This window comes from Neofelis nebulosa, chromosome 3, assembly GCF_028018385.1.
Source record: "Neofelis nebulosa isolate mNeoNeb1 chromosome 3, mNeoNeb1.pri, whole genome shotgun sequence".
NCBI classification, from domain to species: Eukaryota; Metazoa; Chordata; class Mammalia; order Carnivora; family Felidae; genus Neofelis; species Neofelis nebulosa.
This window is the reverse complement of record NC_080784.1, coordinates 111,673,348-111,694,484: the sequence shown is the minus strand read 5'-3', so window position 1 is coordinate 111,694,484 and position 21,137 is coordinate 111,673,348. Positions and strand designations below refer to the sequence as shown.

Sequence of the window (21,137 nt, the reverse complement as noted above, 5' to 3'; positions counted from 1 at the left end):
TAAAATGAAACGCTATAACATCAGCTTGAGGTAACCCAGATTTGGTTAATTATATGATCAATTTGCGAAAAGGGTTTAGAACTTCAGCATGTAAAAGAAAATTTTCTTTGTGAAATATTATGCAAAGATCATAGAATTCTTCAATGAGAAAGAAAAAAAATACCAAAATAATGTTTCTTAGCATATATAACTTTAGATAAATCAAAGTTACACAGACAACACATCTGATCCTTCACCAGACTTGAAATCTTGGCCATTCCCATTTTGCAAATGAGAAAATGAAGGGTTAGAGGGGTTTAGGGATATGCTAAAAGTTGGTAGAACTGGGTCAAGAGCTCCTAGCAGAATGGGCCTAAGACCATGGGTAAGCTGCAACCAAATGTTCATGTAAAAGTTTTTGAGTTCCCCCAGACTTCCCTAGCAAATATACTCATGCACCAGAAGCTTCAGGTAAAGGTTAAATTAAGTCAGGCCCGGGAGACATTTTCCTGGCTATGATGTCCATTGACAACTTGAAAAATGTGAGCTCTTGGGGGCAAGAATGTTACTCTGACATTATTAATTTATGGAAGCACAGTGTCTCTTATTTAGCACATAACATGTGGTTAGTAAATGCTTGTTGAACTTGGTTGATACTGAAGAGGTGAACTAAATTTGGTTGGTGGAACATTTGTGAACACAATGGAAAGGAAGAATTTTCGGGAAAAAATATATCACTACTTTATGCTTCTCAGATGTCCATGAATTGCTTTATTTGAGAGCAGAGTCCCTGCAATAGCAGGTTTCTCAGAGTCCCTGTAATCGGTTTATATTTCCAGGTTGCCTGGGGTGATTCCATTGCCGGGATGAATAGCAAACATGGCAGGGCTGATGATGTTCTAGACTGAAAGGCTCTCAGACTGATAGACTCACACACATGTGGGGACATCCCCATGGACAAAAGGGCCACAGCAAAAGCATAGAAGGAATCACGTGGCACCTTGTGCATACAGACACTTCATGTAGATAGGAGTAGTATTGGTCACGAGGCAGCAGTGACACTAGATAAAGGGATATATATTCCTACAAGTTCATGGTATGAATCGACTACTCAGAACCCAGACAATGGGGTCTCAAATATATAGATGAAATTTTATCAGGATGAGGGCAGGGAGATAATAAAAAAGTAGTCTGATAGCCATTGGCCATTGTGATCTATACAGGTTCTGAACCTAGAATGATCACAAAGAAATGATTTAACTGTTGTTTTCCATTTAATCACCTCTGACACAGGAAGAAAAATATTCATTTATTCAATCATCTGCTCACTCAGTCACTCATTATTTATGGGGCACCAACTATGTACCAAGCACCTTCATTTTTAGGATGATAACAAAGATTAAAAGACAAATATAAGGTCTGGTATCCGGCACAAAGTGAATGTTCAATGAATAATAGATAGTAATGCTTTGTTGTGCCTCCAAGGATTCTGGCGCCCTTTGTTTAATTAACATGAATATGCAACCAACCTGTGTCCTACCTGCCACCCGCTGGAGTCCTGAGCAAGACTGACTTCCCACTAACCTCACCAGCAGCTCCTCACAAATCACGGATTACAGAGCTTTCAGCTATGAGGAAGTTCAGACTAGGATGTTAAAAAGAACCTAATTCTTAAAGTCATTTTTTGTTGAAAGTGGGCCACTCAGCTTTCAACGAAATGTTCCATTCTCTAAGTGTGCTCTTCTTGGACCAAAGCTGCTCTCTGAAAGGAATGGAAGATTTCGATTTACTTTCGTTGGTTTAGAACCCCTAACGCTGGCCCAAAGATTATTAGAAAAGTCCTAACAAACAAGCAGTGGCTTGTGAAAATATCCTGTGCATCTTTCCGTTAAAAAGATTTTGAGATTTTACTCTTTCTTTTTCCCCGGGGAAGAAATCATTGTGATAATGCCCTTCTGTCATTAGAAATCTCTCAGCATACCCATTTTTAATGCTAATTACTTAACATATAATAATAGCTATAATTTGGAGTTCGTTAGTCTATTTCATCAGCTAGTCTTTTCTCTTCGTTTAGCAGACCATAAGGTGAGAGGGAGTATTTGCTGGTGAGAAATGGGGTGGTGGTGATACTGCGCTCCAAATAAAAGGCATCCTTGATGGATTTGCTGTAAATAAGACTAAGAGACTCAAAATGAAGGCTAACCTAGTTTTCCTTCTCCCGCTGCAAATCTATGGTCGGGCCGTCGTCGCCACCGTCACCCACAGAACGGCTACACGCCTTTGCACCAGGCCGCCCAGCAGGGCCACACGCACATCATCAACGTCCTGCTGCAGCACGGGGCCAAGCCCAACGCCACGACCGCGGTAAGGCAGGCGCCGGCTGCCCCTCACCACGCTGCTGCTTCCTCCTCCTCTGCCGCCCTGGCGGCCCCTTGTCTGAGCTGAGTTCAGACACATCCCCCTTCGATAAACCCCCGCACTCTGGAAAGCCCGGGATTTCTGGAAAGCCTTTCCAGAAATCAGCGTGACTTCTCCGATAGTGCTTCCCGGGGAGGGAGAGCCGTGGGCCCGACTCGGGCCGTCTCTCTCTCTCGGGGGAGTGGGGCCCTGCGTCTAGGCTGCTGGAACGTGCTCTGCTTACAGCTGGCGCTCAGATGTGAGCGCGAGTCCGCCCCTCCCGCCCGGCCTTCTTAAGGGAGCACAGTTTGCTAGGCTGCTGGCTTAGACAAAGCTCTTCGGGATGTGGAGCCATTGAAATGTAAACTAAGCGGTGCAATTAAACAAACCGGGCTCCCCAGTGGCCTGGGCTGGAGCCTGAGTTGCTGGCTCGCGCTATTTTGCTGCACCGTGAGCTGTGTGCACAGCTGTAGCTAAATATGTTACTGAGTTCCCTGTGGTAACATCTTACCTGCAGCAGATGGCCTGACCTCTGATGAGGAGTAAGAATATTTGATACTTGCTAATAATTTTTGGAGGCATCCTTCTCCGATCAAGAGGTACTTTCCTAAACACAGTGCATTATCTGTTGGGATGTTTGACAACCTTAGGGTTAAAGCGTCAAGTGCTTCTTATTAGAAGAGCAGGCAGATGCAGCTTGTTGTGTTACCATGGTGACCTGGGCTATAGTCTAAAGAAGTTACAAAGAGATTCAGCTGTAATGGTAAAAACTAGTGATTTTCCTAAGCTGTGCCTTGTTTTGGAAGGAAATGCTGGCTCATGCGGAGCAGCCGGTGAGCTCATTGGCTCAGGGCGCAGTCCTCCCTCTCAGTTCTCACTCTTTCTCTCTTTCACTGTCTCCAGAATGGCAACACTGCCTTGGCGATTGCTAAGCGTCTGGGCTACATCTCCGTGGTCGACACCCTGAAGGTTGTAACGGAGGAGGTCACCACCACCACCACGGTGAGTAAAAGGAACTGATGGGCTTTGGCTCCATTGTGTTGGTTTTCAAGCCACACACTTTTCACGTATAAAACGCGTTGAGCTTTTGGTTTTTGAACTTCTTTTGGTGACTATATTGCAGAACATAGAAGTATGCAGATGTAATAAATACATTTACACAATGGATACAGGGGTTTTAGCTTCCTCTAGTTAACATCAACCCATATAAAATGTAATATAAAATGTAAACATAATTTTATTATATTTAGTTCTCCCCCCACCCCCCCCACCCCGCCCCCACCACTGCCCCGGACTGACTTCTTTGTCGTTTCGCTGCTCTGCCCTTTCACTGTAGTTGGGTGTGACACCTACTGTGGGCACAGTTGTAGGACACTCCACAGCAAACTTCTGATCTTAGCCATGAGGTCACTCCAGCCTCTGGAAAGACCCTCAACCTCCAGATGCTGGGCTCATAACTGGATCAAATGCATTCCCGTGAGAACAGTTCATCCTCACTTTCTTATTTCTGATTATTCCTTTACTGAAAAAGAAAATTGATTGTACTTAGTAGGTAAACTATATCTGTATCATGACAGAGTATATATATATATGCTTAATTTTTTTGTATTGCTTTGAATATGACTGCTGATTCTTTAGGAGAAGCGGTGATAATCACTGCCCTTTGCCAGAGAAGCTCTAGGAGAGTGAAGGCTATGGTAATAGTGAGTTGTAAGGCTCTCTTACTATTCAGTTGGAGCAAAGCTTAAAGGAGGCCTCGGAAGAGGGAGACTCACAGCCGAAAGTGGAAGTGCTATTCTCTTTGAACTTCTTAACCTTTTTTTCTTAAGCATGAACTCTAAGAACAACAGCTCTTTAATTTCTCTTTTTAAAATAGAAAAATAGAGAGACAGTAGAACATTAGATGTTCTTTAGAGACAATAAGATCGTAAATCAACACAAAAAAAGTCTGGATGGGGTTCTAGTAAATGTCTTAAGCGAGCAATGATGCATATAGTTTTAGAACACTTGTTTATTTTGATAGATATGTGGAAAAAGAAAGGAATTTTATTCTTCAGACTGACACCAAGCCCCTGTCAACATTGAGGTAGATGGAATACAGTTGGTTTGATGTGAAATTTTAAATAGAGTGGAGTATGATTTATTAATGAACTGCAAGACACAGCCTGAATTTAGATGGGAGAGAATAGTACTGCTTGTTTTCTCAAGCAGAATCTTAAAACCTTCAGCTAGTGCATCACAATGTTTTGTTTAAAGATTTAAGGCATAGCTTCAATAAATTATATAGGAGAAAAAACAAGTCTTGCCACTGCCTATCACTGTACTTCTCAATTGTTATGTGTGGCTGAATCTTAATGGCTTTTTCTTACTAGATGATTACTAGAAGAGGAAAATCTTCATATTAGGAACCTATAATATGTGTCTTTATTTGGAAACTTTGAAACAATGTATAAATCACAGATAAGTAAAATCTAGCTTTAGTGGCAAGATTTAGTGGCCAAGCACATCAATTCTTAGAAGTCATGTTTTCTGTCAACTTTATTAGCTTTTCCATGCTCTGGTTATCACGTACATACATTTTTATCAAGTGACCACTAGATGGCAAGCTTGCTTTTTTTTTTTTTTTTTTTTTTTTTTCCTATTTGATCTGCTTTTCCATTCATTTTTTTAAGTTACTCATTTTTTCAGTATTTATTAGATAAAAAATATGCCCTGGGGTCTGTGCTCAGTACTGAAGAGTCATTAGTGGTGAAAACATTACCACCACCAACCCCTCCCCTCCGCAACCAGCAGCTTAAAGTTTAATGGGAGTGGAGAATGAGGCATGTTTTGTAAGAGTATAAATTCTTCCTTAACATCAACAGAACTGTGGGACTTACATGTCTGGTTTCAAAGGGATTCTAGGCTCATAAATATTACTTAGAGTGAATGATTTCAACTGTATAGTTCTATATTTGAAAACAGGAGCAATTAGCTTGCTAAGTGCTATCACTAAACAAGTTCAGATACCTTTCGGAAATTAGACATGTGGTCATATCTCTACCACATGTAGCTCTAGTGGAATACGAAAACTACTCTTAGAGCTGTGAGCTTTTTATCTTTTCTGGTAACTATGATTCTTTACACTGCCTAGCTGAGCATTTCCTCAATAACAACCACTATACTTAGAAATCAAGTTCCTAGGTAAAAAGCCAACAAACAAATGTAAAACATAATAGCATGTTTGTTTTTAGTTGGGATGAGAAGTCATTGCCTACAGTAACTAAACAAGTACCCCCTTTATCTAAATAGCTAATTTTATTGGTAACATGTTTTGATGCTGCCCTATTTTTGCTTTCTGCCTCTTGGTATTGAATTCTTCTCTTAGAATTGTGAGTTTTATTGTTTCGTGAAATGGAATTTGGGATTAAGGATTGAAAATACGAACTTATTCCTGTTTATTATGTGCGCCTTCTTACTTTGCACTTCCTCTCTTTAGGAAGAGATTTTCATTCATACTTTTTTCACATATTGTTATGTGAAGCATGTTATCACATGTTAACATAATTTTAATGATATTAAAAATTAATATTTAGCGATTACAGATATGGCAGGCATTGAGGGTAGATCTAGGATTCAAATTTAGGTTGTCAGATTCTGAAGACCATGTTCTTAATCACTCTGATATAACTGATCTTGACTTTACTAAAATAGCTTAACATGAATTTTGTGAAAGAAGTATTTTAATCTAGGGGTGCCTGGGTGGCTCAGTCAGTGAAGCATCCGACTTCAGGTCATGATCTCGCGGTTTGTGAGTTCGAGCCTCATGTCGGGCTCTCTGCTGACAGCTCGGAGCCTGGAGCCTGCTTTCGGATATTGTGTCTCCCTCTCTGTCTGACCTTCCCCCGCTCACGCTCTGTCTCTCACTCCTTCAAAAATAAACAAACATTAAAATTTTCTTTTAAAAGAAGTGTTTTCACCTTATTTTCTATTAAAAACAACCCACTTCAATAGTGTTCTTTGTTGATTTTCCTGGAGGTATCATATTCAATATTATTTTCTAAAGTCTGCAGATTCACTAAGGACAATTTGGAACTACTCACTGGTGAATAGGCAAAGAACAGAGACCATTTAATAATTATGTAAAATTAATAAAATTAAATTTAATGTTACCACCATTTAACAGTTGAATTACAGCTACACAACAAATGTACAAATTTCACATAAATAGATTCATACGATGTGCCATTTGAGCAGCCATGTGAGTTCTCTTCCATGAAAGAAAGTTTCCCATGCTAATCCTCCTTCCAGAGTTCTTTCCCCCAAAGTATGAATAAAGTCATTGTGTAGAGAGAAGAGTAAGGCGGCAGTCTGTAAGGGAGAAGCCACTGCTTCAGAAATTTCTGAGACATTCTGGAGTTGTGGTTTGTTTCCTTAACCTTTGCTTTTCTAACTTTACTTTGTAAGACCCAGTGGGGGATGTGAGGCAGTTTAGCATTCTCCCAGGATTACAATCATTGTGTGTTTGCCAGAATGGACATCCAAGTGTGAGGGACACATTTCTGGCATCAGAAGCCGACAAGCTCAATTACCTAAAGCAGTTTGGAAGACTGAGCTATGACTCATCCCTCTACTTATTGATCAGCTGTCATTGATTATTTGTGTTATTTACATAATTTCAGAAATGATCGTGTTTTAAGTTGCATATAATCACTGTTGTGTAGACTAAAAATTACTGATTCAGCTACTAAAATTACAATGACATCATAAATTACTGAATAAGCTACTAAAATAAAAATGACATTATATTTACATTAGCATTTAAACATTGGGGAAATTTTTGACAAGAAATTAAGGAAATGTAACTATGCAGTGTCCTAAATCTTATCTAATGCTGTAAGTCATTTCAAACAGGAATCATAACAACAGCAATGCAATAAATCCATTTGAAGTTACCTGACACCTTTTGAGGTGGAGTCAGGATCTTTTTTTGAATACAGGTCCATTGACTAAAAGAAGGCTAAATGATCATTCTTGCGCAAAAAAAATCATTATGACATACTATGTTTTATTTGTGTATATATCCTATATCTACATCTTGATAGTATGTCTTGATGTATCTTAATAGATAGTATCTATATCTTGATAACTATATCTTGATCTAAATACTATCAAGTATATTATCTTAAGGCAACGTATATTATCTTAAAGCTTAAACATTATCACGTATATTATCTTAAAGCAATGTATACTTAAAGCAAAGTATATTATCATAAAGCAACACTATGCTGAGTGCAGAACCTTTTTAAACTTTTGACATACTTTTTTTTTTTCTTTCTAATCTTCTGTAGACTTGTTTCAGCCAGACCTGAGTAGCACTTATTTTTGGTGACTCACCTATGTTGAGATTTCCAAACCATTTTCATTAGTTTTTATAGAAAAATATTATTTACATACTATTTAAATTATTACAGACATTCTGTTAACATGTACAATTGGTATAAATAGGTTTGGGAACAAAACCAAATTTAGCCCGTAGCTCCACTGATGGGAGCCGTTGTGTGTGGGCATTAGAAGGTGGCATACTAGCCAAGACCACTCATCGTGCTGTGGTGTCTTGGTGAGTATGTGATACAAAGGAAATGGTTGACAAGGGATGTGGGCTAAGTAGAGGTCAGTGAAACACACTTTCTTTTGCTTAAAAGAAACCAGATATTATCTATTATTCACAAAACAGCACGTTAAGGACGCCTGTTTTATTTTTTACATCTTTCCCACATCATAGTGCCTATTAAAAACTCATTGTTAAGCCTTCCATCTATCATATCCTGTTTATATTGCCATATTATCTCATTTAATTACATAGGATTAAATTTGTGCCTTGTGCACCATTTTAACTTTGGAGTGGTTTCTAATCTTGATTACAGAATCTTAGATTCTATAGCAGGAGGAGAAGCCCGTGATCATTTAATTATATCCTTGTTTTCTATGTACTATTCAGATGCATTTGTATGAAACCATATATTTATGTTTTGATAATCAAGTTTTCAAAGGACACTTCTTTTTAAAGGGAAATATGTATTCATTTCTTATAATATTACTCATAAGTAGGAGGGCTTATTTGTGCATTTGACATGTATTTATTGATGGCCTTCTAAAGGTCAAGCACTACATCACGAACAAATGCATACTATATTGACTACATTGCATGTGGAGGGCATTTTTACTATATTTATGGAAAAATATCTTTGACCAATGTGATCACTGTGTGTTAATTTTTGATTGCCACCTATATTTGCTGATAATAACTTTGATAGTATTCAATGACCAAACTAAAGCAAAGCTATTTCCACTCTTATAAATTCAAAGAAAATACAGTCCTATTATCAGTGTCTGAAGATACAAACTAAGAATATCAGGCAAGTTAACTTCATCATTTAAAAAATATTTCTGTCACTTATTTTCAAATACAGAAGCATCCTCTTGTGGAACATGACCTCTGAAGGGCAAATACTCTAGAACATTTCTGCAAAATAAACTTTCTGGTGTAGTCTAGTATAGTAGATATCCCTTCACATTTTTAAATCATTTACACTGAGAATCTTTTAAAAAATTAATAGAATATCATAGTTTAATAGGATGTCACTGTCTCTTTCCTCTATTTTAAATGCAAATCACTTTTTGCAGTTTATACCCTTCTCCAAATGGGTTCCATTTTGAGCTCACAATAGACCCATCTGAACAGCTTTTTAAACATACTCATAGTTGGGGCACTTGGATGGTTTAGTCAGTTGAGCTCTGACTCTTGAGTTAAACTCACGATCTCACAGTTTGTGAGATAGAGCCCCTCTGTCAGGCTCTGTACCATGATTACAAAGCCTGCTTGGGATCCTCTCTCTCTCTCTTGTCTCTGTCTGTCTCTCTCTCTCTCTCTCTCTCTCTCTCTCTCTCTTCCCCAACCCTGCTCAATTGTATGCTCTCTCTGTCTCTCTCAATTTCCCTCAAAATAAATAAACTTAAAAAATAATAAAAATAAAAATACTCATAGCTGGGCCCTCAGGGGTTCTTATTTAATTGTTCTGTAATGGGATCCAAGTGACAGTGCTTTAAAATTTTCTCTGATTTTAATTAGCAGCTACAGTTGAAAACCTTTGATATAAAACATAGGTTTTAGTCTATTCATGTTAAATTTATAAACTAATATAGAAATAAGTAGATGATAGTCCTCTTAAGTTTGTTCATTTAACAAATATTTATTGACCACCTGTTATTATCCAGAATTTTGAATGGGTGCTTTTGTTTTTCCTAAAGTTTAGTTTGTTTTTGGTGAATAAGACATTATGGAATTCTTTAAACACCATCTGCAACATGCAGGAAAGCTGAATTTAGTAGTTTAATCTTCAACTGTGGCTTCATTGGGATGACATGAGACTTACTTCTCAGTTTCTTCCCATTCTTTAACTGTTTTGTCACCCAAAAGAAAGTCTATTCAGTGGTTATGTGGATTTAAAATATATTTTGCATAATTTTGTATCATTGGTTTATTCAGTGTATATTTGAGAAGCACTTAACTATGTTTCAGGTTCTGTGGAAACAATCATATCGTTAATGACCCACGCTCTTCTGTGGGAGCAGATAAAGGCACATACAGCTGTGTATGATGTAGTTGTAACAGTACATAACAGCAGATAGTCACAGTTAAAAAAAAAATCATCAGGGAGGATTGGGGAATGTTTCTCCATGGAAGTTACTTCTAATATGAGCCCAAGAAAAGAGGGAGAAGAATGTTTCTGGTAGAGGAAAGAATACATGGAAAAACTTAGAGGTATAAGAGAATGTTACCTGTGAACATGACTGTAACATGGAGTGAGAGATGAGGCCTCCCTGCCTCTCCTTTCTACAATACCTGGCTCTTGTGAGCCACTTTGTCTTGCTTTTTCTCAGAGGAGATACAGGACCACTGAAAGGGCAGGTAGTATCGCATTGTGATTTCATCAGTCCCTCTAGACACACAGATATACATGTATATGTGAATATATTTTCAAATTAGTTGACTTACCCTGTAAACATATTTGAAGTTCTCTACTGCTTTGGGAAAGAAAAGAACTGGTGATAGGGTCATTGTAGCCATTAAAACAAGTCTGTTCTTTATGTAGCAAAGTTTAAAATCCTGAGACAAGCTGTTTATTATTGTATTTTAGTGGCTTTAATTAAAAATTTGACTTAGAGTTCCTGTTAAAATGCCAGTCGATGCACTTAATACATTTTCAGTGCAGACACTAGAGATATGAGCTTGAGACTTGACTGTCTTTAGGTGATATTTCAAGTAGTGAGATTGAATTTTTGTCTTTTTTTTTAAACTATGTAATATCCTTGATGTCTGAAACAGTGCCTGGTATGCAGTAGGCATTCTAAATGTTTCTTGAGTGCCTTGAATGACTAAAAACTTGAGAGCCTCTTCAGTTTTAGGATGAATTTAGTATTGAATTACAGTTATAATAATGATGTTATGCCTGCAGGTATTTGAGTACTAACATGTTCCAAGTACTGTTCTTAGAACTCTTATTTACATTATTTCACTTACTCTTCATAACAGTTTTACGAACTAGTATTATTACCCCTGTTTTACACATGAGAAAATTGAGGCACAGAGATATCAGGGAAATTGTGCCTCATAGCTAATAAATGATGAAGTTAGAATTTGAACCCAGGTAGCCTGTCTTCAGAACCTGGTCTCTTAACCTTCCATTGCCTATCAGGAATGGCAGGCAGTGGCCTTGACAGCTCTGGAGTGCTTTGGTGGAAGGCATACAAGCGACAAACCAGAACCGTAGACCCATGGATCCTCTGGTCCCAGAAGACATGCGTCACATTTTCTGCCCAGTTTGTCTTTCACCTTGTTTGCAACTTCTTTTCCGATGGCTTTGTTTTTAACAAATTACATATGTTCATTGCTTCTTTTTAAAGCTTTTCTGGAGACATCACTCAGTTTGTTTTAGGGAAGCCCTGAAAACGTTAATCTGCTTTCTCAATATGACTAATAATGCCATTGCTAAAGAATTTATTTTCAAAAAGGTACTCAAAATAATGAACTTCCTCTTGTACAACTTCACTGGAGTCAATGATCGTATACCTTCAGAAAGAACAAAGGAATTTTCATGAAAGAGAATAAGAAAAGAAGCTTCCAAACATGCATGTGGGAAGATGAAATGCCCAGGGAAGGATGGCTTGCTGAGGCTGTCCATGTGACCTCCTCTGTGATTCTTTTGCTCTTGTGTTGGAATTTAACTTGCATATTAATGATTTTTTTTTTCCTTTGCAGACTATTACGGAAAAACACAAGCTAAATGTTCCTGAGACGATGACTGAGGTTCTTGATGTTTCTGATGAAGAGGGTAAGAATTTTATTCAGTTTCTGTGACATCTGTCACTCTCTTACACAAAGACAAGCAAGCCATCCTTTTTCTCAGGGACTAAGCTGGTGCAGTGAGTATGAGTGACAGCATCTTAACATTTAAAATCACTTTTTCACCCTTGTTTCAGAACATACACTTTTGCCATTTGGGGCAGAGAGGATAGCAATTAGTCTATTTTTTCAATGGGTATTATCTTTAATGTGTTACTAAATGACAGGACTGAAAAAGTGGAAAGGCACTGGAAATTGGCCAACTGTGGAAAAAAAAATCTGCCTGATAATACAATTATTATTAATGTATGTTTTAATTATGTTAAAATACACTTTCAAAGTTACTCTTAAAGCCCTTAAAAGTATACTTTCTCAATGGTATCTTGAGCAATCTCTGTTTCTGATTGGTTCCTATGAACAGAATATATTTTAAGTCCAGAGGAAAGGAGGCTTAGATAAGGTTAAAATTAGTAAGTCATACTAATTCAACATAAGAATTTGATTAAGTCATCGCATATGTCCTATATAGTCTTAGAGTTGATAAAAAATGTCTAAGGTGGTGGATTTCAAAGTGTGAGAGGCTAGGGCTCTAAAAGGAGCACCAGGGTCTGCCTGGTGGGAGGATGGGGTATTGGAATGTAATACCAGTGGGGTAGGGAGTGTGTTGCTCCCTACCTCCACTTCAGTTAGAGAAGCTGACTTTCCTTGAACAAAAATATCGCTGCCAAAAAATCATGCATGCAGCTAATGAGGTACGTAATGAAGCATGCAACCAAATTTCAATAGTACAGCTTTTGGTCAAATGTATATGTTTGAAAAATTATTGCCATAGATCGTAGTACTTGTGTCAATAATAACTGCTTTTACTAAGAAATATTAGGAGCAGATTTTTAGGTTCCTCAAGATAGAACCATAAAGTAAAACTTCACTTGAGATGTTATTTGGAACCAATTTGTTCACCTACTGGCAACAGGCACTGACGTATCTCAGCTTTTGTAAGAACTTACGACAAGAATGAGCACATTTGGTCACTGTATTAGTATAAATAAATAATGGCCAAAGGTAGTAGTTCCAAGTATTATAATAATGTTGTGTTCCTTCCTAACACTTGCCAGCTAATTTTTAGCATCCATATATGCGCATCATATTTTGTTTTCTGGGGTCATCTTTCTTAACAGCTTTTAAACAGTTCGGTGACAACTTTATTGACGGGGAAGCGCTTAGTGATTCAGGTATCTTTAGAGGAAAGGATTGGAGTGAAAGCTTTTTTTTGCTTTTAATTTTTCTTAACTGGAGAGAAGCAACTTCCCTGCTATTTAAATCTGGGTGCCTAATACTAATCTGTTTCTTTTGAAATAGCATGTCTAATATGGATGGAGTTGTGTTTGTGTGCATGTGAGTGTGTGGATTTTATTAACTTGGAAGCTTAAAGCCATAACCTGCTTTTACTACTAATGAGTTTGCTACCTATTATTAGAATTAAATTGTTGAGACCTATTAGTAGAATTAAATTACCTAATGAGCATTATATATAAATATTTTTTCCGTAACTAGGTCTCTTGTTAGAATACAAATTCAGAGAAAAAAATAATTCTTTGATAAGTTGACATTTAACTAGCATGAACCTGTTGAAACTAAGATGATTTGACTGATTGTATTTCATATCCTTCTTGGATGGAGATAAGTTTTAGATATGGCTAAAAATATATGAAATGGATAGCTATTATGTGATTTATTAAGGTAGCTAGGAATAAAGAAAAAGTAACTCTTAAAATGATTTAGGGCAGCTTTGGCATATAGGGAAAAATGAATAAGATATTCTATCCACTGAGAAAGATTCAAGGTACATTTGGCACCACTTTAAGCAAATCTGCTACATGAAAATCTGAATTTATAGATCAAATAAATTAGTGATTATTTAATTTCCTTATTTCCTACATAATTATTAAATAATTCTGATAGCTAATGCATTCAGAGTACTTAGTGGGTTTATAGAAATTCCATTTATGTGAAACAGCTTCTTGGAGCTGCTCATTGCATAATGTATGATGTAGCTATAACATCTTGTGTACTTTTGTTAAAACATTTATAGATTAAGAGTTATTAGTGATAAAAGTCTTGATTTGAGAGAAATATTGGCTAATGATCAAGAATATCTTTTACAGTGAGAGAAGAAACTTTCTTTTTTTTAGACATAGCCAAACGCTTAGTAACATTTTTTTCCGAGAAAGAAATTCAAGTTGAATAATTTTTATGTGTAGGATATACAGTATTTGAGTATTGTGAAGTAACTTTTAGTGCAAGAATTAGTATAAAGAAACTTGGCTGGTTGACATTGCCAACCCTTTAATGTTTTATGTGCTTAAAATGTTTTTGTGGAACCTATTATCCATATGGACGAGGTGCAGCCACGTGTGTTTTGAAGGTATTAGTCAATTCCTGCCTTTTAAAAAAATCTGTTTTGATAGTAGTGTTTCAAAATTCAAAAGGATATTCAAGCCAAGTATAGATGTCCTTTCAAGCTAACTTGTTATAGTAATCAGGATATCCACTCATGAATCCAGTCCACAGATAGTAAAAGTGATGTTATCGTCTATAAAGTTCTATCACTGTACCACGGGGGAATCAAAGGTGGGCATAGGGCATGCCATTAGAAACATATATGGAGAGATAATGTAGAAGTTAAATGAAGTGTAACTGCAGGCACTATCCCATCACTGTTCATATCTGTCCTGGAAGGTCAGGAGGAGAGACCTGGCACAGTGCCGTGGACTTACTGAAATGGAGAGATCAATAGGAAGGTGACACAGATTTTAGAGAGTAGAGAAAGAGTGTGGAAGTATGGAAGGTCCTGAGATAGGAAAGTGCAAGAGAGAGACACAGAGTGGCAAAATAATCCAGTCATTCGGTTTGGCTAATGCATTAAAACATATCGGGCTTCGCTGTGGAATGGTTGAATTATTAACTGAAAAGTCTGGGAAATTAGGACATATTAAAAATTTTGATTAATGAGTGAAACATATCTAATTTTTACAAAGATTAAGCCAGCCATGATACACTAAACGAGTGTATTAGGAAGAAATTGGAAGGAAGGAGATATTTGATGGAAGAGAAGATATTTGCTAAGCATCTGCAATGCTAGGTTCATTATCTCATTTAATCCCCATGGCATCCACATGAGATAGGCTATGGATTTCCCCTCATTGTTTTTCAGGTGAGGAAGGGCTCACCTGAACAGGAGAGGACTAAGACTTAAACACATTAAGTAGTTTGCTCAACAGCACACAGCCATTAAGTGCTGGATGGAGAATGTAAGCCCAGTATGAAAGCTGCTATAATAGCTCAGTCATATTATAAATAAGTCCTGGTGGAGCAACATGGCAGGCAAATGGGAGGAAAAGGTGGAAATGGGAATTCAGTCCGAGAGTATCGTACTGTGCAGACGAAAACAGAGCTGTAAGTGTAATCCTCTACATCTTCATAGGATCATGAGCTGATCCCCGCCTTTGCTGACTCAGCTCCACAGCAGTAAATTATATAGTGGGGCTCAGGGGTCCTAACACTTATGTAACTAAAATACCTGTAGAAACATGAGTCCCGTCCCACATAGTCAAACAATTGTTTCCTTTTTTTTTTTTTTTTAAGTAAAAAAAGTTTTTTCCCCGTATATTCCTGTGTTTGGATGGTTTGTACAAACTTCTCCACTGGCTTTCTGGAATGATGTGTACTAATAATAATCAAGAGAACTCCAGAAGGGCAGTGTTATGATGCAGTGTAGAGGCATCAGCTATTATCTCCACTGGACACACTTCTGCTGTGAACACTTGACACTTTGTGAGGCTGTTCACTTCTTCCTTGTATTACATGACAGATTCTGCATCCAGCTATTCCCTACACCTTTGCATAAATAAGAGTAGACTTCCCGAATGTTAACAAAACTTGCGTACTTTTTTTTTCTGGAAAGAATTTAGGCTTATAGCCAAACCAGACAAAGCCTGTGTTTCGGTACACCAATTCTTAGAATTGATCTTACAATCTTTTCCCCCAGAAATAAACAAAGGGGCACCCAACTTAGTTGACTTATAAAGGCACTCCTATGTAAAAATGTACCAATCATACAAGAGAGGGGGAAATAGGAGGAACAAATAAATCCTACAAAGCCTATAACAAAATGTCTGAGCTTCTTGATTTTATCACTATGTTCAGACACTCTCTTTCTGGACTGTTTGCCATTGCTCACCAACATGAACGTGTACTATTGCCAAGTTATTTCACATAGTATTCTCTAAATAATTGATGATTATTACTCTTTCATATTGTTTTTACTGCCCTCCATGACCCCTTACACATGAGCCTCTCTCCTGAAGTACTGACAATCTCTGCCCATGAAAACTGAGCCCGAACAAATAATCAGCTTCAATTCTTTCTTCAGTGAGTGCTTCAACAGCTTTACTGAATTTCCGAGGAATACCACAAGAAATTACTACAAACTTAGTGGCTCAAACCTATTCTCTCACAGTTCTGGGAGTGAAAAGTCTATGGTGGGGCCATACTAACCTCCAATGGCTCTAGGGAAGAGTCTTTCTTGTCTCCTCCAGCTTCTAGTAGCTGTCAGTGATTCTTGGTGTTCATCCCTTGGTTTTTAGACACATTGCTTCAACCTTCACATGGCATGCCTTCACATGGCATTCTCCTCTGTGTCTCTTTCTCTGTCTCTTATATGAACGTTCACATTGGATTTATCCAGTATTATCTCATCTCGGTCCTTAACTTAGTTATGTCTGTAAAGGACATATCTCCAAATAATGCCACATCCTCAGGTTCCAAATGGACATGAAATTTTAGGAAGGAGACTACTGAACCTACCACATCATCCTAAAGTGATCTCTCTCTCTTCTGACCTTTTGGGCTTCTTCTTCTTTTTTTTTTTTTTTTTTTTTTTTTTTAAGAGAAAGAGAGGGAGGGAGGGGGCAGATGGGGAGAGAGAACCTTAAGCAGGCTCCATGCTCAGCGTGGACCTCGATGCAGAGCTCGATCCCATGGGATCATGACCTGAGCTGCAATCAAGAGTCAGATGCTCAACCAACCGAGCCACCCAGGCACCCCTGACCTTTTTAGTTCTTAAAGTTGACAAACATCATGCATTTTGTGTTTGACTATATTGTTATTTATCTGTTGTTACATCTTGCTTTGTGAGGGAACACTTTGAAGAGGAAAATATATGTAAGGGCTGGAGGTGGGGTGGAGACCACTTTAACAAACATAATTTTAAAAAGTTTACTCATGTTTTCCTTAGAGCTATCAGATTTATGAATTTTTAAACAATAAAATTCTATTTCTTTATAATACATATATTTAAAAATATTTTTGCATAAATGAAATTTAGCTCAATGTGTAATACATTCACCATTTTGTATTAGTAGAAGCAATAGCTAGCAGTTATTATACTCTGGCATTTTATTACATTTTTATGTGTTATTTAACTCATATAACTAGTATATGTGATAGTTTATTAGTATCATTCCCATTTACTAGTTGTGGAAACTGAGGCTCTGGAAGATTAACAAGCCAGTAATAACAGAATCAGAATTTGAACCCAGGTCTGTCCAATTCTAAAGACTCAACTTTCATTTTATCTTGAAAGTTTCATTTCTCTTTATTTTTGAGAAAGATACAAAAAGCAAATGGAGGAGGGGCAGAGAGAGAAGGAGACAGAATCCTAAGCAAGCTCCACGTGGTCAGCACAGAAACTGATGTGGGACTTGAACTCACAAACCATAAGATCATGACCTGAGCCAAAATCAAGAGTTGGATGCTTAACCAACTCAACCACCCAGGTGCCCTTAAAGACTCAATTTTTAATAATACTCTGGGTATCCTAACTCAGAGTGCTAAAACTCAATAAAAATCTAATGGTGTCCCTGAAAGAGCCATGAAAATATTTTTAATGATGAAACTTGTAACTGTCAAATGTTAAATGCATTGATTTTAAGACAAAAATCTAATGGTGAATAAGTTATGTCCCTATTTACTGAAAGATCTTTTTTTTTCAGTCTGTCATCAGCTTTAAGTAATTTAGAGACCTAATAATCTGAGATCTTAAAATCATATATACAGACAAATAATGAAATGTCAAAGACCCACCCTTCTTACAATTCTTTAATGCTGTATCTCTATAAATTAGTGTTGATTTGGAACAATTATTTGAAACAAATGAGAATAAAACAATATTTAACTTAGTTGTAGGAATAAAGTCCATTCTTTCAAGTTTTCCTTTACATAGATTATGAGGCTTAAAGTGTGTGATTAGTGTCTCAGAGTCCTCAAAGACAGTTTCTCTCAGCTATATTGTTTATTTCTCCATCTCAGCATGTTAATGGCATATAGAACATTTCTGTGAATGGGGTATTATTCATTGAATTACCTGAAAAAGATATTGTTGAAAGCATTCTATTTCTAATCACGGGCAGGGGATGTACCCTTAACATTTGGGCTTCTAAATATGAGCCACCACACTTAGTCATCTCTTTCTGCTACAACTTAGTTACTTAATTCACTTTTTTCCCTATAGTTCACCTTTGGGAAGCCATCTAGTTTCCAACAAAACATACTTTTTATGCTCTCCAATGTTTTTAAAATTAAATTCAAGGTTGTTTATTAAAATGTCACAATCTGTTCACATTGTTCTGGTGTTCTTTCCCTAATGTGCATACCTTGCTAATCTTATAAATTATATCCCTTCCTTTAATATACCACAGATTTTAGAGAAGTAGATATTACTTAGCATATTGCCAATGACATGAAGAGAATGTTAATGCTGGACATCATGTACAAAATTATTGGAACTGTGTGTAGAAGTTAAGCAGCCTACATATTGTACTAAGTTAAATAATATAAGCTATAAGCCAGCTAAAGAAAGTGAGTAAAGAAATGAGTGATGAGGGGCGCCTGGGTGGCGCAGTCGGTTAAGCGTCCGACTTCAGCCAGGTCACGATCTCGCGGTCCGTGAGTTCGAGCCCCGCGTCGGGCTCTGGGCTGATGGCCCAGAGCCTGGAGCCTGCTTCCGATTCTGTGTCTCCCTCTCTCTCTGCTCCTCCCCCGTTCATGCTCTGTCTCTCTCTCTCTGTCTCAAAAATAAATAAATGTTAAAAAAAAAAAAATTAAAAAAAAAAAAAAGAAATGAGTGATGAAGAAATGAGTAAAGAGAACTGACTGATATTAAGAGAATTAGAATTCGGGTAATTATTTCTTCTTGGTAAGCGATAGAAGCGGGTCAAATATTGTTTCTCTAAGTTTTATCACTTTTTAATTGCATGCGTTGTTTTCTTTGGTGTGTGGTGTTTCAGTGATGTCAGTGCTATTATGCTGGTATTTTCCACAATCCTCCTATTTTGTAGTTAATATTACATTCAATGCATAATGCTTCTCTGGTTGCTTCAAGGTGATGACACAATGACAGGTGATGGAGGAGAATACCTAAGGCCCGAGGATCTGAAAGAGCTGGGTGATGACTCTCTACCCAGCAGCCAGTTCCTGGATGGTATGAATTACCTGCGATACAGCTTGGAGGGAGCCCGCTCAGACAGGTATTCACCTAAAGCTTACATTTGATGTCAGCTAGGAGGGAATGCAACACTTTTTTCATGATAATAATAAAAAAGTAGACATAATTATTGATACCTAAACAGGGACTGCACCTAACAACTCTGAGCATGTTACCTTACTGCGTTCTTGAGCAGCTTTTTTTTTAAGTTTATTTATTATTTGAAAGAGAGTGAGAGAGAGCAGAGGAGAGGGAGAGAGAAAGGGGGAGAGAGAGAATCCTAAGCAGGTTCTGTGCTGATAGCACTGAGCCCAATGCAGGGCTCCATCTCATGAACTGTGAAATCAGCTCATGACCTGAGCTAAAATCAAGAGTCAGAGGCACCCAGGCACACCCCTTGAGCAACTTTAAGTGCCTATTTTAAAGAACAGGAAACTGAGTCGAAAGAGATTAAGTTACTTAGTAAAAGTCAAACGACCAGTAAAAAGAGAAATGATAAGTAAAGAAATCTCTACTTTTCAATGTAGTGTTTTAGTTGTTTGCCACTTTTTTCTCTAGGCAAATAAAAAGGCCAGTTTTACCTTATGGACAGGCTTACTACGTGGCAATTGCAGACACATGCAGTTTCCTTGAGTGTTTTTGTTAGTGCCATAATTTCTGTGAATAGAAGTATGTTGTGAAGAAGGATTAAAAAGAAGTAAATTCAGAAGGAACCTGTGCCTGAAACTGACTTTTTCATGAAAAATAATGAGACCACAATCCTCCAAGAACTTGAATACAAAAAGCAATCTGAGAAAAATATGAAGGAGCATAGGTTTTGTAGACAAATCTGAAGAGGTTCATATAATACTCTGAAGTATAAAATCAGTGTTATTTTCTGACTGTTACTTACTAGCATAACTGGTGTTGGTTATTTTTTGAGGCAAGCAGAAGAACATTCAAAGGTACCTCATCAAAAGAATGACTGCCAATTTAGGTTAAGCATATGGTTGTCCACATAGCGTGTTTTTCACTAATCAATAATCTTAGGTTTGTGGTTTTAATCTTGGCTGTTTGCTAAGCTATAGTTAACATATACGGAGTCTAAGAAATAGACATTTTACAGTTAATTTTTTAAATGTTTATTTTGAGAGAGAGAGAATGAGTGGGGAAGGGGCAGAGAGAGAGAGAGAGAGAGAGAGAGAGAGAGAGAGAGTGAGTGAGTCCCAGGCAGGCTCCATGCTGTCAGCACAGAGCCGTATGTGGGGCTTGATATCAACAAACCATGAGATCATGACCTGAGCCGAAATGGAGAGTTGGACGCTTAACTGACTGAGTCACTCAGGTGCCCCTAGGAAATACTTTAAAACGTAGTCAATTCTAAATGGATAATTAGCAAAAACAAGTTTTCTTGGGGGTTTTTCCTTGAGCATCAATGCCTCCTCCCTATTTTTTCTCTTAAACAATTCAATGTGCATGTAGTGAGTGCCTTTCTGGGCTGGCTTTGTGGTAGTTGCTAGAGGTACAAACATGACTAGGACACAATTGCTAAAGTCATAGTCGAATGGGATGTGAGAGAGACTGGGCTGTAATACCCACAGAATGCAATTGAAACCCCAGCGCTCAGGCTTCCTGGAGGAGATGAGCCTAAACTGAAACACAGTGATGGCTAATGATGGTGAAGAAGAGTGGGAAAGGCATTTGAAGCCTTAATGAGATCATGAGCAAAGGCCCATGGTGTGTGAGAGAAAGAGTATAGTGCAGTGTTGCTAGAGTATAAGTGTGAAGGAGGGGAGATCTTGTCTACATTTTGGGTGGATCCCTCTGACTGTGAGATTAAGGGTGAATTTTAGG

At 37.6% G+C, this 21,137-nt stretch overlaps 1 protein-coding gene across 50 annotated transcripts in view; it reads left to right on the top strand.

Moving 5' to 3' along the window:
- ANK2 (ankyrin 2) overlaps positions 1-21,137 on the top strand; it is a 679,068-nt gene that overhangs the window by 588,998 nt on the left and 68,933 nt on the right. For 28 of the 50 annotated variants that reach the window (XM_058721572.1, XM_058721578.1, XM_058721591.1 and 25 more), the window contains 4 exons: positions 2,245-2,343; positions 3,280-3,378; positions 11,678-11,750; positions 19,203-19,347. In XM_058721572.1, the coding sequence (XP_058577555.1) occupies positions 2,245-2,343; positions 3,280-3,378; positions 11,678-11,750; positions 19,203-19,347 (416 nt within the window). Of the gene's footprint in view, positions 1-2,244; positions 2,344-3,279; positions 3,379-11,677; positions 11,751-12,939; positions 12,994-19,202; positions 19,348-21,137 lie in introns of all 50 variants that reach the window. The other 22 variants (XM_058721568.1, XM_058721573.1, XM_058721563.1 and 19 more) reach the window with 1 other exon arrangement.